The sequence below is a fragment of the Erpetoichthys calabaricus genome, chromosome 2, assembly GCF_900747795.2.
Source record: "Erpetoichthys calabaricus chromosome 2, fErpCal1.3, whole genome shotgun sequence".
NCBI classification, from domain to species: domain Eukaryota; kingdom Metazoa; phylum Chordata; class Cladistia; order Polypteriformes; family Polypteridae; genus Erpetoichthys; species Erpetoichthys calabaricus.
Window position 1 is genome coordinate 168,280,963 of NC_041395.2, and position 17,339 is coordinate 168,298,301.

Consider the following 17,339-nt stretch of genomic DNA (forward strand, 5'->3'; position numbering starts at 1 on the left):
TGGTTTTTCTCTCATTGCAAGGCTTTCAGCTAGAGATTCATTCTCATCACTTGTGATCCTGCTTGATAAAAGAAACAGAGACAAACATTGTGTAAACCACACTATGTAGTACCTTATGATAGTTATTAGCTCCAGCTTGTAGAAGCAGCTGCTGGGAGGCAATCATCTTCTTACGATTGTGGCTTTCTTGACGGGTAGCCTGCAGCTTACTCTGCAGTTTGGAGATCTCCAGCCGTTGATGCTCCTGCTCTTCTATGAGCTGTACCAGCTTTTCTTCTTGCTCTGCTGCTTTGGCATTCAGGTATTCTTGACTGTACAGGAGATATTCTGTGGTGAGCTGTGACATGCGAAACACCTTAAGCAGCACTGGGTCCAGAGGATTGCGGCAATGTGGACAGCGTTCTGAGTCCAGATTACAGAAGGTTACGCTGTCCAAGTAGTCCTGTAGAGTTTGCACATCCATCTCTCTCGCCACGCGCTCCACATCCAGAGCACTGAACCGGCGCCAATCAATGCCATCCCGCCGTGCCCGGAAGCCAAAAGTCAGTAAAGGCTGCTCCATCATGCTGAAGGAGGTATGCGGAACCCTGGATGAAACTTTACCGTGCATCTTGGGGTGAATCAGAGGAAGTGGGTAGAAGGAGTTTCTGTAATAAGACTGAAAACAAAAAGAAAAGGGAGCTACAGTCAATGGCACTGGCATTTGGTGTCAGCAATGATCACAAAAAGACAGCAGAGCAGTGAGTACACAGTAGGTAATGGAAGAATGAACCTGGATACCCTGGTCAGTAGACAGATAGCTCCATTAAACATTAAAGAAAAGGACACAGACAGTGTTGCCTACTGGCTTTGGAAATGGACTGAAATCCAGAAAGCTGGATGTTTAATCCCCACCTTTCAATCACTGAGCTGTTGAACTGCCAGGTGCTTTCATTATCAGAAAAATATAAAGTGTAGAATAAATACTTGTGATTTGCAAGGTATTTAAGATAAAACTGACACCTAATTAAACACAAAAGCCATCCACCAATTTTACAGTCATGGGAAGGACAATTTTACGCAGGAAATGTCAGGCATAAGGTGATAACCAACCCTGAATGTGGCTTCCATAAATATCAATCAGTCTGTTGTAATTTGAATCAGCAAAATGAATATATAATGCACATCCCATATCTCTAACAGATACTGAGGAAGGTATATAGATGTCATAAATGACTATACGAGTTCAAGTTATTGAAGTTCTTTTATGTCAGTTCATTCACAATCTAAACCCATCTGTCCATCACAGGGTCACAAATGCACTATCCAACCCTGGACAGGGCAACATTTGATCTCACAGAACATTTACATATATATATTCACCCACACAGGACCAACCTAACCTGTGGGCTGAGAATTAAATCCACTCTCCTAAGCATAATGTATTTTCTGTCACTTTGAAATTAAATCTTAATGCTATTGTCAGTCAGGTGTAGGTATCAAGGCAGGATCTGTAGCTCCTGTTGGATCGTGAAAAATATGACCTCTGTACTGTCCATGTATTCTGAACTACAAGCTGCAAAACCTAAAATTTCCTCAGTGGAAAGGAGATAACAGATTTCACATTCCTCCCAACATTATGGCTCCAAGTCCATACAGTAAGATGGTGCTCAAGATCGTTTTTTCCCTTTCTTTCAAAATAACGATGTATGAAAACAATTTGTGCTTGAGACATGGGTGGGTATCTTCAATTCTGTATATATAAACACAATCTCTTATTAAGTATATGGTAATATTTGTAGCGGTGTTTGTTGTTTATACATTTATTCTAGCAACCAATGATCGTAAGGTTACCTTTAAATTAACAGGCATTTTTGTCTTTTATACATGGTGTATGGCCATCTGACTCAAAAAAACAATGCATTTGAACCAAAATGGTTTTTTTTTCATTAGCTAGAGGATACCATTTTCATTGACTAAATTTATCTAAGTCTACTTTGGGAGCATCAAGCATAGGCATGGCAGGAACCAACCCCTGACTATTGTATTGTACAAATCTGCAATCACACTCAATTCCATTTTGCCAATCAGCCTAACCTTCACATATTTGGTATGAAAAAGAAAACTTCAGAAACACTACATGAACGCTAGAGGAATGTACAGACTCCAAATATTATTTAGCATGGTGTGGCAACCACATAATCACTATAGGGTCCTAATGGGACAGTTCAATAGGACAGCAGGTTTTTGTTCCAATCCAGTTTCTTAATTCTCTTTTGATAATTAAATTTGCTATTTGATTTTATGGCTGGTTACTGCTTTCATTCTGCCATGTCAGTTATTCCAATACTGTAGTTTCTTATTTCCCAGATATGGTTAATAATTCTGGCTTTCACTTATTTCTCTTCCATTTATTTACAAATATTTTATTGATAAATTCACAGGAATAACTGGGACCACATTGTATAGTGGGCTGCTGGCACCTGGAACAAAAATCTGCAGCTATATGTATTGCCTGCCAGGACAGAATATGAACATCCCTGGTGTAGGCCCACCAGAAGGCATGCCTAAATTCTCTGGTCCAAAGAATCAATCTTCTTTCACACACTTTCACAAATGCATTCAGTTTCTGACTCCATTTAAGTATGAGATACCAGCCAAGGCTAAAATATATATATATTTTACACAACACCTTACGGAGACTTTAAGGTGACTCTTTTAGAACGCAGAATGAGCCACTTTGACATTCTGTTGTCACACACCTTCATAGCCAAATAACATCCTTCCAGAATATTCCTTGTTATTTTTACCACTATTCACCAATTTCCCTGAATGGACATTGCAATTTAGTTGTCAGTACAGTTGCATAAGCACAAGTGAAGATCTACAAAGAAAACAAATGTACAAAAAACATTGTTGATGTTAAAGCCCATTGATAGCCACCCAGTAATGTATTCATTCAATGTATTAAAATTCAACTCTTTCCAAAAAAAAGGCCATAGGAGCTGAAATCTGCACAAAAGGCATGAACCAAACTTGGATGGGACACCTGGCTGTCACAGGGTACATTTACACAAGTCCAATTAAGAGGGACAAATCAAGCTAACATTCTTTAGTTACATTTTTTATTTTATTCAATTCCATATTTTCTTACATATTTACTAATCTGCCATACCCCAGCTCCAATAACCAGTTTTAGTCATCATCAAAATGATTTCATACCTCAAATACCTAGCATTCCTACTAACATGACCTTTGAACTCAAAAGCTTGCAATTAATTTCTGCCTTCATGTTGTAATTAATGAAGCACAAGGACAGTAACTTAAGGCTTTCAGTATAAACTTAGACGAAGAGGCAACATTACATAGCTGACTCAACACTGAATTTTAAAAAAAAAAAAAGCTTTTGATATGGAACTGCTTTGGTTTGTTTAGTAGTCAGCAATTAATTATTGAAATTCTAAAGCAACATCAGAAAACTCATATTTATATCACTTATAAAGAAAGGCAAATATAAATAAAAAAGAAAAATGAGACATGAATGATGTACAGAAGAAATTCAAAATCAACCTGCAGGTTTCCCAAGGACCTTCTGCTTAAGGGCACTATGCTGTCCACAGGTAGCTTTAGGATGTGTTGTGTGTGCAGGACAGACGCTTGGTTACCTGCACGCTGACTACAAAGTTAACAAAGCCCTGCCCATGGCTCAACATGGTAAAACAACATGCTGATATGATAAATGATAAGCTGGTCTTACAGGAAACTGGTGTGTATTGTTAAAGTGAAACATCAGTTAAGGACTCTTTAAATAGAATTAATGCAAGCTCACACCATGCATACTAGACTGACTTGAAAAGAAATCTGTAAATAAAATGCTATAAAACACTTTGGAAATGCTTACTAATTTTACTCATGGGGCATTTTAAATGACTGCAGGATTTCTTCTGTGCACCCATCCAACACCAATTTATTCAGTTTGGGTCACAAGGAACTTGAGCCTATTTCAGCTGCAGTTGGCACAATAAAAATGATGGGGTATTCATTTATTGCAGGACATACTTAAAATACATCTAGTTAGATGCAACTATGACAACCATATAATACAACATCTTTGGAGACTGGGACAAATTAAACAATGAGAACACACAGACTCTATATAGAGGCAACTTGGGTCCTGCAGAACAAAAGCAGTCTCCACAGTGCCAGTAGGCCACTCAGATTACACATGTCAAGTATTGTATGGCATTTTCATTTTAATTGTTTTTAAAGCAACATAGCAACTCTGTCTACTAAATTTCAGTCAGACATTACATCCTATAATACTACTACTTATACAATAATTAACAGTTAAGTGGTAATGTCTGTTTTGAATTTTGTCCCTCATGAACAGAATACATTTGTCTCCCTTACAGAAACAGCAGTCAAGCCTTGTAATAAAAGACAACCGATAACATGCATGAGGCTCCTACTGTAGTTAACATATCTTTTCTTTCTTTTTTGACATTTCCTTGTAGGTTTTCAAAAAACATTAAACACTTATTTTAATTTAACACTTACAAATCCCAGCGTAATTTTTTTCTCTCTTTAAAATGTAAAATGCAAGTGAGGAAATCCTTCCAAAGAACCATCCTTCTCACTAATTTTAATCTTTATTTTAAATGGCACCTTTTAGATTACACCATACTAGGATGCTTTACAAAACAAAACAAAAATCTATACAAAAGAATATTTTTTGCTGATGAAATTATTGGTTTATCCATCAAGAGACATACATTTGCGTTTCAGTCTAGGTTTAATTTTAATGTATAGCACCAGACACATCCACATTCTTACCTGCCAATTCATTCTTATAATTCAAACATGGCTTGATACAGGGCCCATGAAAGAACCACACAGTGTGTTGTTCAGCAGGTATGTTAGCGTCTCAGCCACATAACACAGTATTAATATCTCATGTTCCCTGGGAGACTCTGCCTTTGTTTTTGAAAGTACACAATGGAGCAGGTAAACAGATGCCAACACCTCAGGTCCATTTCCTGCAACCTTCACTCCTCCACAGGAGTTTTCTTACCAAGCATAAATACAAAAATAGACCAAGGTGAACACCTTTAGACAATATATAAAATAATTATTGAAATTTTAATTTTGAAACAACTGAGTTACAAAGACTGGAACCTACCCTTTAACCACTGAGTGTAAGGCAGGAACCAAGCCTGAGGATGTTCACATTTCTATCCAGACAGACACACGGCAGACAACCAAGTAGACTAATCTGCATGTGGAAGAAGGGCACAAAGGAAGCTAGTGCACCTGGATAAAAGCCACATGGGCATGAAAGGTATGAAGAAAATCTACACAGTGACCAGACAGCCTGGCAAACCCAAAACCCATGAAACGCAAATGCTAAATACTTGGCAAGTTAGAAGCAATCCATGTACCGGGCACCAGTGCATCGCAGGGATTGGTGGCCATAGTGGCACAATGGTTAGTACTGTGTTCTGAATCCAGCATCCTAGATTCCACTCCCATACTTTAATTCAATTCCATCCCATCCCATACTACAGTATATTTTGAACTGTTCAATGTATTTATTTAGAATTTTACAGTATATATTTGAAAATATTAAGCTAGAAGGAATATACTCATTTTGAACATGCCTGAAAATGTGCAAATATGAATTAGCTGTATTACACATGATCTCTAATGGTAAACAGGGGTTGTCTATTTCTTTTCCAGTAAAAGTGATGCATACAGGACACTGGCTGGTAACAAGAGGTTCTGAGTCACAAAATGAATAAGATCACATGGGGCTTTTTCATCGCACAATATTACCTTCCAGCATCAGATACTAAGTAACAACTAACAACCATATTGAGTCTTGCTCACAGAGATATTGGGTATCTTAAAAAGTCGATCAGGCCTGGTTTTGTAAATGACTGGTGCAGTAAACGTTCAGTGGCACCTGTCTTTGACGTCCTGCTGCCCTCTCAGCAGACTATCAGAAAATCTATGTTGCAATCTGTGACTCTTAATAATCCTCTTTAAATTAACAAAATGCCATGCATCGACATGATAAGTAAACTTTCAAAACTGGGACTCATTTGAAAGTTGTGATAAACTAATTCAATACAGTAGAGCCTGGCACTAGATTTAAAACGGAAATAAAGTGCTCAGTGTTTGCGTCTGTGCTGAAGTAATGGCATAACATTTTCAAATCCATTTAATCCAATTCAGACTTGGAGTCTAATCGTATAGCACTGAAGACAAGTTACAAAACAGCCCTGGGCATAGCAACACACCAACACAGGGCACATTAATGCACACACACTTACACAGGGGCAGGGATACTTAGGGGGAGTGGGTTGTGGAGCTTGAATTATTGTTCATGCCCCACATAGTTGTTATTTGTGACTCACAGACCAAAATAGTATTTAATGTCAGAGATTAGCCTAGACTTGAATAGGCACTACACAAAAACAGCAAGCTGTGTGAGACTAGGTTTATATATAGTCACAAACACCACAAAAAAGTCATCTGAGATGATGAGCAGTATAGAAAAAGAAACAGTGTGTCATGTCATACATTACAAGTATACTTGATAACCATCAGAGCACAACACAAGAAACAGCAGAGAGTATGCTATGTAATATGTAAAAAAGTATGATATTTCAACTATCCGTTTTGAGACAAAGTGAAAGAGAGAGGAGGAGAGATAAAGGGGGAAACTATTTTTAAAAATAATTATGGGACTGAATTATTTTCACAGTACCAGGTACTAAGGAAACAAAAGATAAAAATATTGTCAATAAAATTTAAAAATAAAGTAGGCTTATTATGCAGGAATTTGAAGATTCTAGGCAATTATGTCAGGCTACCAATACACTTCAACTATTATGTAGAGATACTGTCAAGTTGTTTATTGCTTCAGTGTCCCTTTCTACAGCATAAACTTATATTTAGGTGTAGTAAACCATTGAGAATCTATCAATGTCTTATAAAAGTTCTGTTTTCAAAAAGGTTTTTTCACTAATGTTGATAACAATATGCAAACATCTGAGAAGTTAGCTGAAATGATTTTCATTCATGATTTGTTTTCCGTGTTTTAAGTAAAGTTTTGTTGACCAACAGTATTGAGTTACGTCTTGATATAAGAATTAAGTGTAAAAACACACACACTCTGCACAGCTGACATAAAACCACATGGGAAACCTGGAACTGAGTCTTGGTGTGTGTTGCTGGATTCGCTGCTGTGCACGCCTGCTGAGCTAAGTCACAAACATAACATGTCGTCACATATGAACTGACTGAAATCCTACACGGGATCGTCTGAATCTGGTACACCAGTCTTACGTCCTGGAGATTAGCTGAACTGAAAGGTGCTGAACAGTCTTGTCAGATCACGCACATACAGACGTCGTACTTTATTGTTTAAGCAAAATAAAAAAATTCCTTATATTTCACTATAACTAGAAGCAGTACCTGTCATGCTATCACTGTCCACTTCTTGAGAACCGTCAGTAATACCACACAATAAAAAGGTTTCTCCTTCACGCGCTTTACGCTCCAATAGCCTTTGTTCTGCAAGGGTTACTGCCGCCGCAAACGTTGCCCTCCAGTCACTAGCTGTTCATGGAAGACGAGTAGGATAGCAGGAGTGCCTGCCACTGGAGGTGGAAGAGTTGTCACTGGGATAACGGTAAATCTATTAAAGATGACTGAATCTGTCAGTCTAGCAGTTGGAATATTTTACTGAAAAATAGAGGAAGTGTATTATATCAGCGCTCATGCAGCCTGCGAAAAGCTTGCACAAATCACAAATGTATAAATGTGCATACATCTGAACGTGCACATGGACAATTTGAAATCACCAATTATCCAAATCTAAATGTCTTTTGTGATGTGGGTGGAATAATGGAACATTGTTTAAAAAAATAACGAAGACACCGGGAGAAAAGGACCAAATTCAGGATTCGAACCCAAAATGCTGCATTGTTGGTACTGTCAGATCGTTTCCTTCTTTGCGCCCATTGTTACTAGGCTAGGCTCTAGGTTCCTGTTATCCTTAGTAAGCTTAAGCGAACTGGAGAATTGTTTGATGGGTTACCTTACTTAAGCGGGTTTAAATAACCGACTATAATACACATCTTGTCTTTCAGATTATTAAACCATATGAGGACGCTTTCCAGCAGTTGTTAGCGAATCCGAAAAATCAGTTTGTGACATCTGCAGAATTATTTATCTTTCTTAAAGTAATACTGCATATAAACAGAGAAGTGTGTCCGCGTTTACTGTATGTATACTGCGCTGTTAAAGAAAACAGTGGCAAGGTGAGTGCGAAGAAGCTAAAGAAGTACGTAAATCGTATATTTCCACCGGAAGACGTGCAAGCAACGATCATCCAAATTCAAATACTCGGTGGAAAAGTGCTGATAGCATCACACTACTATTACAAAACAGATGCAGCCTTTATATTTTAACTTCAAATTGAAAGTTCTAGAAATGTGAAACCCTGGTCTCCCCGACTCTAAAGCTGTGAAGGAACTGATCTGGAGATTGATAAACAACAGGGGTCTGAAGAGCACCTGGTAGGAAACGAAAACGCGTGTCTGACAGAGAATATTGTGTTGATGATAAAGAAAGTGAGACGTGAATAATGAATCACAGGAAGTGGATGCGGAGAATCGGTTGAAGGAAACGCTATAGGCTGCAGCGTACAGTCTGCAGAAAGGTAATTTGATATAAAAGAAACGAGCTTGACCTCATGAAAAGTCGCTAGGAATCACTGATGTGAAAGAAAATCAAAACCGCGAAGACAAAAATCACCGTACCTGTATAAGCGCTCCTTTTGTGCGCTGACTGGGAGTCGTATGCTCAACTGCTTTTCAGTTCCGCCCTCAACCTGACAGTATAGAATTGTTACGCCGCCAAGTAACTAAAGGGGGAATACATATCTGGTATTGAATATAACCATGCAGAATCCCATGACAAATTCACCGCTTATGGGCTCAAACCAGGGGGAACTAGTACAGCGCTAAGACGCGGTTTCCATGGAGATGGCGGTGCGTCTGGGTGCAGCTGGGTGCTGCGTTTCCAAGAGCAGCACGCACCCTAACGACAAGCGGCACGCCTAATCTAACGTTAGGCATCTCGGAGAGGGGAGGGCAGAGGAGCTTGATCAACCACTTTCGAAGAAAGCAGTCACTGGGATGCTTGGGGTGGGGTGGACAGAAATTGTTAAAGAAGTGTTTGATGCAAAAAGAGAAAAAAATAAGCTGGTAAAGTAGTTTTGTGGGTGGTTAACACGTGGTTGTCTTCTATGTTAGGGCACCATTTGTTTGTAGTCTGCTAGTTCAAAAAAGAGCAATAAAAAAAACTAACTTTCTTTTGGATTGCTACAGCCACTTGCTCATGTGGTTTATTTCTCCCACCTGGAAATGGACATTACACTGGTGTCAGAAGCGGGAAAAGCCATCCCATTGAGACCGCTGTCGCAGGACTCAGAAAGCATGATAATGGCTGATGACGAATTTTCTTCCCCCCGTGGTTACTGCAATGCAAAGAAGAACCAGTTGGTGGATATGAAGAACCAAGATCTTCAAGGGAAAGGAACAAAGTTCCTAGGTTGAAACTGGGGTGCTACAGTGGTACTGGCAGCTGGGAAGTCTTTGGAACAGGTTCCAAGTTGTGACAGAGGTGAACAGGTGTGGGTGTTATGACCAAGGATAGAGCAGTGCACTTGGTGGCAGGATTGAAAGAGGAGGTTTTTGAAAGTCCTTGAGAATGTTCCACAGGAGGATTTAATAGACTTTGGACAGCTTTTGAAGGCCATTGAGTGTTGGCTCGGGCAGAAGGAAACTATATTAGGATTGGAAATGCAACTGCATGAATGAACTCAGTGGCCTGGTCAGCACCTGGGAACTTTTGTTATGAAAGTACAGGGGCAGGTAGGGTAAGCTTATACACATTTTCCCTGCAGGGTCTGAGACAAATTGGCACATTATGCATTTCTCCATGGACATGAGCCTAAAGCACTGCACCACCATGCACAACTTGCCTGACCCGCAACTCTAGAAAAGGCGCTCAAGAATGCCGTTAAATTCAAACTGGCATGTGAGGGTGAATTGACCAATACTGAGGGTTGCAAGAGAGAGCAGGAAAGGATGCATTGCCAGGCACTGCATGACCATGGTATGTGCCTGGGAGAGGAGGCCAGTGGAAGAACTCTCCCAGTGAGACTGAAGCTTGTTTTAGCATCATCTTCCTTCGCTACTCCCCCAACCTGCTGCTGTTGCGGGCAACCCGGGTCTTCACCGATTTTGTCCTTTCTGCCCGGCAACTCTCTTGGGGCCCAGAGACTTAATGATAGAGGGCCGCACCACCACTCTGCTAAGAATAGGAGGACATGTTTGGACATTTCCAGTTTGAGTAGCAAAAATCTGGGAGCCTTGCATTTTGGGAAGAATCTTTTTAACTAAAGCCCAGGCTCCAATTGACTTCGGCCAAGAGACCCTTTTGATACCCGGCAGTGCACTCTGCCATTTGATGGGCTGTTAGTCTTGGTCAGGCCCTCCTCCACACACTATCAGTCTCCCTTGCAATCAATAATGGTGGGTGATGAAATGACACTCTTGAAGACCTCTTGGAAAGAAGCTGCCAGTGACTGATGGAACCACAGTGACAAAGACTTAGGGATGTATTGGTAGAATTTGGAGACTGTTTCACAACCTCCCCTAAGGTCATTGGCCAAACCCACCTCATCCACTACTACATCGACACAGGAGATGTACATCCAATCAAACAACCTCAGTGGCATATCCCCCTGGTGTGGCAGATCGGCTGGTTCTCAACATGTTGAATGACAGAATTATCAAGCTGTTAGATTCTCCTTGGTGCTCCCTTGTTTTGATTAAAAGTAAGTCAGGAGAATGGCATTTTTGCATTGATTATCACTGGTTGAATGTAGTTACATGAAAAGACTCATATGTGCATCCCTGAATTGATGAAGCCCTTAATTTGGTGTCAAGGTTGCATTGGTTCTCCACACTAGATTTAAAAAGTGGTTACTGGAAGGTGGAGCTGGCCCTGAAAGCCAAAGAGAAAACTGCACTCTTAATCGGGGGTGGGTTTGGGCAATTCTGAGTGCTTCTATTTGGGCTGTGCAACACACTAGCAATTTTCAAACTGATAATGGACTTTGTCATGATGGGCTTCCCTTATTGGGAGGAGGGTCTGACTGTTAAGGGCTTCTGGGCATAGCTTGACAATTTGAGTGTTAATGAGAAGATGGCGAGCCCCTGCTATACGAAAAGCCACTTGACAGGTGATAATGCCAAAGGGTGTGCAAGTTGATGTCCTTAGGTCTGTGCATAGCGGTGTGGGGTCTTGGCACTTTGGGGTCAGTAAGATGCTGAAGCAAAACCAACATATGTTTTACTGGGGGCAGTGCTGACAAGATGCCAAAGATCACTGCTGCCACAGTGATGTGTGTACAGCTTGCAAAGGGCCCAATGGACAATCAATTACCCCCCTCCAACAATATTAAGTTGGTCTTTCCATGGAATGATTCAGGCAAGACATACAGGGGCCTTTTCCCCATTCTGTACAGAGTAATAAGTACATCCTTGTTGGGGTAGACTATTTCTCCAAGTGGCCGGAGGCATACCCGATCCCTAATCAACGTACAGAAACCATGGTTAATGCCATTGTTGAGGGCATGTTTAGTAAGTTTAGTTTGCTGCTGGAACTCCAATTTTGAACTTTTAATTTTGAAAGTACAGTTTTTCATTGTGTGTACAGTCTTCTGCTCAAAATACGCACCACTCAGCTCCAACCCCAGAGCTACAGCTTGGCTGAGAGGTTCATCCGTACCTTATCTGCTCAGTTTGTTTATGGAGATCAACAAGGACCAACACAATCAGGATAAGCAACTGCCTTTGGTTCTCCTGGCATGCCTGACATCGGTTGTAGGAGTCTATGCTGTGTGCCTGTGCCCTGTTAAGGATGGACTGGGAATTGAGGACCTTTGCCTCTCTCAAATATGGTTTGCCACTGGAAAGGGGAGTGCAGCAGTCTAGATCTAAAAATTGCTTGTTGTCTTCAGGACCAAATCGACAAGGCCCACACATTTACATGGGAATATCTGCACAAGGCAGGCCTAACGCAAAAGTAGCATTAAGAGCAAGGGGATACCCATACTGCCCTAGTGACCAAGTGCGGGTATATAATCCCTGACCAAAAAAGCACCTCTTCCCAAAATTCAACAGTGCGTGGGTATGGCCATGCCAAGTGCTCAAGAGCGTGGGTTAGGTGGTGTACTGGGTACAGATGTCACCCTATTCCTGCATCAAGATCGTTTGCCACCTTACCGGAGAATATTAGGTGTTGAAGAAAGGACTGAGGTGCCAGGCAACCGGAATGCCAATCAGGAAGAGCAGTATGACAAAAAAATCACTCTCTACAGATGCCACCACACATCCTGGATGGCCCTGATAAATTGTCCTATTGCCAGTCATTTATTAGTGATGAAGCACTTATTGCTCAAGTGACATTTTTCTGCTTCATTTTAGTTGAATCGCTTGTTAAGATTTTGAGTCTTAAATTGTTATTTTAGTCTTAAACAGCTGCATTCACTGTTCTTAATTACTCCTTAATAGCAATAAGATGCAAATGACAAAGGAACCAGCAGTTCTTCATGTAGTTTGCCTGCTTTTACACCTTTGTGTATTCATTGTGTATTATTTGGTTTAATAAAGTATTCAGAAGGAAACTGACGAGAAAGTGAAGAATTTAAAATTACTCATCCATTTCAGGCTTCAAATCATTTGGAAATTATCATTAGAAAGGGAAAAAATCTACAATTTAAGAATGATCTGACATTGCAGAGTTAAAACACTAACAAGTCATGATATTAAATAAGACCTGTTATTGGCAAGGATTGTTTTCTAATTAGGCAACTAGGTTAAAACAAAACCTATGAACCTTGTGAAGTTATGCAATAATTATTGTGAAATAATGCAATGCTTTTGTGAAATAACACAAATCTTTTGCAAAATAACACAATAAAATTTTTTGTTGAGTGGCGAGAACAAGCTTCCACAATTAAAGCTGCTGTATAATTGTACTTCTTTAATGTGATCAAATTAGTGTGAATTACAAATGTATAACATATGGGTTTTTTAATTCAATTTTACCATCACAACTTTTCTCTGACATGGCTCTGAAATTGTCCACCCTAAGGGTTTGAGATTATAGCCAACCACAGAATAGTACACTCAGGTCAGGCTAGCAGCAGGAAAATATTACTTTTTGAACTTTGCTGTATATTGCAAGTTCAACCAACTTTGGCATTTCGTTTCTAAGAGAGCAACAAATTCTGATTAAAGTAAGTTTGAATATAATCTTTATTCATTGCTATAATTTAGTTATTTTCATTTTACAAAGTTGCCTTCGAGGTGGCGCAATGATTTGCACTGCTGTCTCATGGTTATGAAGTCCTGTTTACCAATTCCCAGCACAGACACCATTTGGTTAGAGTCTGGTTCCTCTGTACCTGCATTTTTCTGAGTAGTCCAATTTTCTTCTCACATCCCAAAGACATGCATGGTATAAGTGCATCTGAGTGGAGGTATACCCATAGTATTGATGATGGATGATGTGGGGGACAATCAAATGTAGGTGTATTAACAGATCATTATCTAGATTTGCTTTATATTATTTGGGGGGGGGGGGGGGATTGTCAGTTTAGGTTTTTTTGGGGGCGCTGGAAAACTTCCAGTGTGGTTGGATATTGTTTAGGAGTGATGCAGTGTTATGATAAAAATAAAATCATTTGCTGGAAACCTGCTAGTGTTCCTTCATCATTTGTCTTTCTGAAGGATTGGTGATGAGGAAATCAGACTTAAAGGGAAATCATTTTGAAAAGATAGCAGAAGAATTGAAAAAATAGAGGTATCCATCATCATGGCTACAATGGTAGATAGAATCTATAACTCTTCGATAGTCATGGTCAGACGTGGAAGAAATATTGTGCAGTGTTGTCGCATATTTTTGAAGTAACAGAGATAACAGAGGCAGCTAAGAAATGTGCGATTCTGCTGAACTCAGTAGGAAGTCAAACATACAGTCTAAGGAGGAGTTTGCTAAGGCCTGAAGAGATAAAACATATGAGGAATTAGTAAAACTATTAAGAAATCATTTTAACCCAAAACCCAGTGAAATTGTACAAAGGTTTAGATTCAATTCCACAAAGAAGAAGGCAAATGAAAGTGTAACCAAGAATGAGGCAGTTCTTCGTGAGCTTACACAATATTGCAGTTATGGGGATAAGTTAAAATGCTACGAGACTGGCGGGTATGCTACAGGACTGGTTGGTTTGTGTCATCGAAGACAATCGCATCTTAACGTTTTTTGTTAGCAGCGCCTGAATTAACTTTTGGGAAAGCCTTAAAAGTGGCATAAGCAATGGAAACAGCCAACAAAAGATGTGCAGGACTTGGAAGGACAGTTAAAAGCAAGTGAGGGGGCTTATGCAAAGTGCACAAATCAGTTGGCAGTGTACAAGTTGGTCTCAAAGCAGTCATTGTGGGATAGGGACCATCTGAAAACATGTTACAGATGTGGAAGCGAACACAGAGCCTCAGAATGTTGGTTCTTAAATGAAAATACCACAAATGTTGCAGGAAGGGCCATATTAGAAAAGAGTGCAGGGCCCAGTCACCTGTTGATATGGTTAAAACAGAAGCAGAGCTAAACAGAGGAAAAACAAAAAGTATGTCACATTACTGAAACAGATTCCAGTGATGCAGAGGATATATTTACCATGTATAATCTAAAGGAAATCAAAAATCCCAAAGGTTGCACCATTTACCTTGATGTTAACAATTAACAGTGCCCCTATGATCTTTGAAGTGAACAGTGGATGTAGTGTAACTATAATGACTTGAGATGAGCATTCAAAATTAGGGGCTGGTGTAAAAGAGTCGGCATTAAGGAGGTGTTCCCTTCATCTGAAGACCTATACAGAAGAGAAGGTTAATGTGCTTGGTTCTACAAATGTGACTGTTCAATATTGTCAGTTTCTTAAACTGTTACCACTGGTAATGGTGGCAGGTAAAGACCCAAACCTGATGGGCTGTGGATGGATTAAAGAATTACATGTAGACTGGGGAAAAAAAAAAAAACAGATTGTCAGAGACAGAAACAAAGTTCAGGAGGTGTTGACACAAAATGAGATTGTTTTTAAAGAAGAGTTGGGGACCTGGCAAGGTCCGCAAGCTAAAATTTATGTGGATAAGGGAATAACACCCAGGTTTTTTAAGGCAAGGTCAGTACCTATTGCAGTGAGGCAAAAGGTGGAGGCTGAATTTGATGGACTCCTTAAGGAAAATATCATTAAGCCTGTAAAATTCTGTGTATGTGATGCTCCAATAGTTCATGCTTTAAAGCAAGATGGGTCTGTGTGGTTCTGTGGAGACTACAAAGTTACTGTCAATGTGGTGTCCAAACTAGTGCAGTATCCAATTCCAAAAACTGAGAATTTGTGTGAAAAGCTTTCTAGTAGTGAGAAATTTAGTATGAACTAAGTCATGCATACCAATAGATAACTCTAGATGAAGAAATATGTCACCATCAACACACATAAAGAATTATTTTCAGTAAATCAGCTACCTTTTGTGTTGTCCTCCAGTCCCACAATTTTTCAAGGAATCATGAAGGGTTTGCTGCAGGGACTTGAACATGTAGCCATTTATCTGGACGATATCCTGGTGACAGGCTGTAATGATCAGGAGCATCTGCTAACACTGAGAGAAGTATTTAGAAGGTTAGAAGGAGAAGGCTTATGGCTAAAGAGAAGTAAATGTGAATTCCTACAGGGAGAAGTTGAGTTTCTGGGTAATCAAGTAGATTCTACAGGGCTTCACCCAATTCCAAATAATGTAGAAACTATTCACAGGGCACCCGCACCAACCAGAGTAACTGAGCTGAAATCATATTTAGGGTTATTGAACTATTATAATAGATATGTCCCAAACATTTCAACTTTATTAGTCCCATTACATAAGCTGTTGAAGAAAGAAGTTAAATGGTTTTGGGGGATAGAGCAAGAGCCTGGTTTTGAAAAAATTCTAAAAGCTCCCTCAATCCTCTGAGGTACTGGTAGAATATGGCAGTCTGAAAGGCCTCATTTTGGCTTGAAATGCATCACTTTATCGGGTGGGTTCTGTCCTGTCACACAGGATGCCTGATGAACAAGAAAGACCCATATGTTTCATGTCTAGAAGTCTAAAGCCAGATGAATGGAACTATTCTCAGCTTGATGTAGAGGGCCTGGATAACACATCTATGGAAGGAAATTTACCATTTGCACAGATCATAAACCTCTTCTGGCCCATTTTCATGAAATGAAGGCAGTCCCACAGATGGTTTCACTGAGCATTCAGAGGTGGTCAGTAACCTTACAAGCTTACAAATATGAGATCATAATTCATCCATCCATTATCCAACCCACTGTATCCTAACTACAGGGTCACAGGGGTCTGCTGGAGCCAATCCCAGCCAACACAGGGCGCAAGGCAGGAAACAAACCCCGGGCAGGGCGCGCACTCACACACACATACTCACACACCAAGCAGACACTAGGGACAGTTTAGAATCGCCAATGCAGCTAACCTGCATGTCTTTGGACTGTGGGAGTAAACCGGAGTACCCAGAGGAAACCCACACAGACATGGGGAGAACATGCAAACTCCACGCAGGGAGGACTCGGGAAGTGAACCCGGGTCTCCTAACTGCGAGGCTGCAGCGCTACCCACTGCGCCACTGTGGAAATTCAGATGCACTAATTAATTTTCCCTTGTCAGTAGCACATCCACCCAAACACCAAGATGACAGAGTGCTGATGATAGCTGATACACCTTTCGTATCAGTAGCAGAGGTGTGCAGATGGACAGGCAAAGATCCAGTCTTAGCAAAGGTAAGGGAGTTTATTTAAAAGCCACAACAGGGCCTAAATCTGTGCCATATATCGATAGGAACTTTGAACTGAATGTACAAGATGGTTGCATTTCATGGGTGTCTCGTGTCTTTATTCCAAAAAAGGCCATGAGGTAGTGCTGACTTAGTTACATCAGTGTCATCTAGGTATATTATGAATGAAGGCCATGGATAGAAGTTATTTTTAGTGGTCAGACCTGGACAGGAATATTAAAGCACTTGTTCAGTCATGTACCAAGTCTCTAGAACACAGGAATGCTCCAGCCACTGCTCTTCTGCTAATCTGGGAATGGCCTAGCAAACCATGGCAGAGACTGCATATGGACTATGAAGGTCCATTTATGGGTCACATTTTCCTGTTTGTCATA

At 40.2% G+C, this 17,339-nt stretch overlaps 1 protein-coding gene across 7 annotated transcripts in view; it reads right to left on the reverse strand.

Annotated features, from left to right (window-relative positions):
- The window catches only part of dzip1l (DAZ interacting zinc finger protein 1-like), a 56,152-nt gene that overhangs the window by 36,307 nt on the left and 2,506 nt on the right, over positions 1-17,339 (reverse strand). Inside the window, exons 1-2 of one of the 7 annotated variants that reach the window (XR_007934226.1) lie at positions 4,813-4,992; positions 113-658 (exon numbers count right to left, since the gene is read on the reverse strand). Coding sequence is in view for 6 of the 7 variants with exons in the window: in XM_051923553.1 (XP_051779513.1) it covers positions 113-658; positions 4,813-4,824 (558 nt within the window). In the remaining variant the exon portion in view is untranslated. Of the gene's footprint in view, positions 1-112; positions 659-3,516; positions 3,615-4,812; positions 4,993-8,807; positions 9,016-15,645; positions 15,751-17,339 lie in introns of those variants that run through there. The other 6 variants (XM_028825727.2, XM_028825728.2, XM_051923553.1 and 3 more) reach the window with 6 other exon arrangements.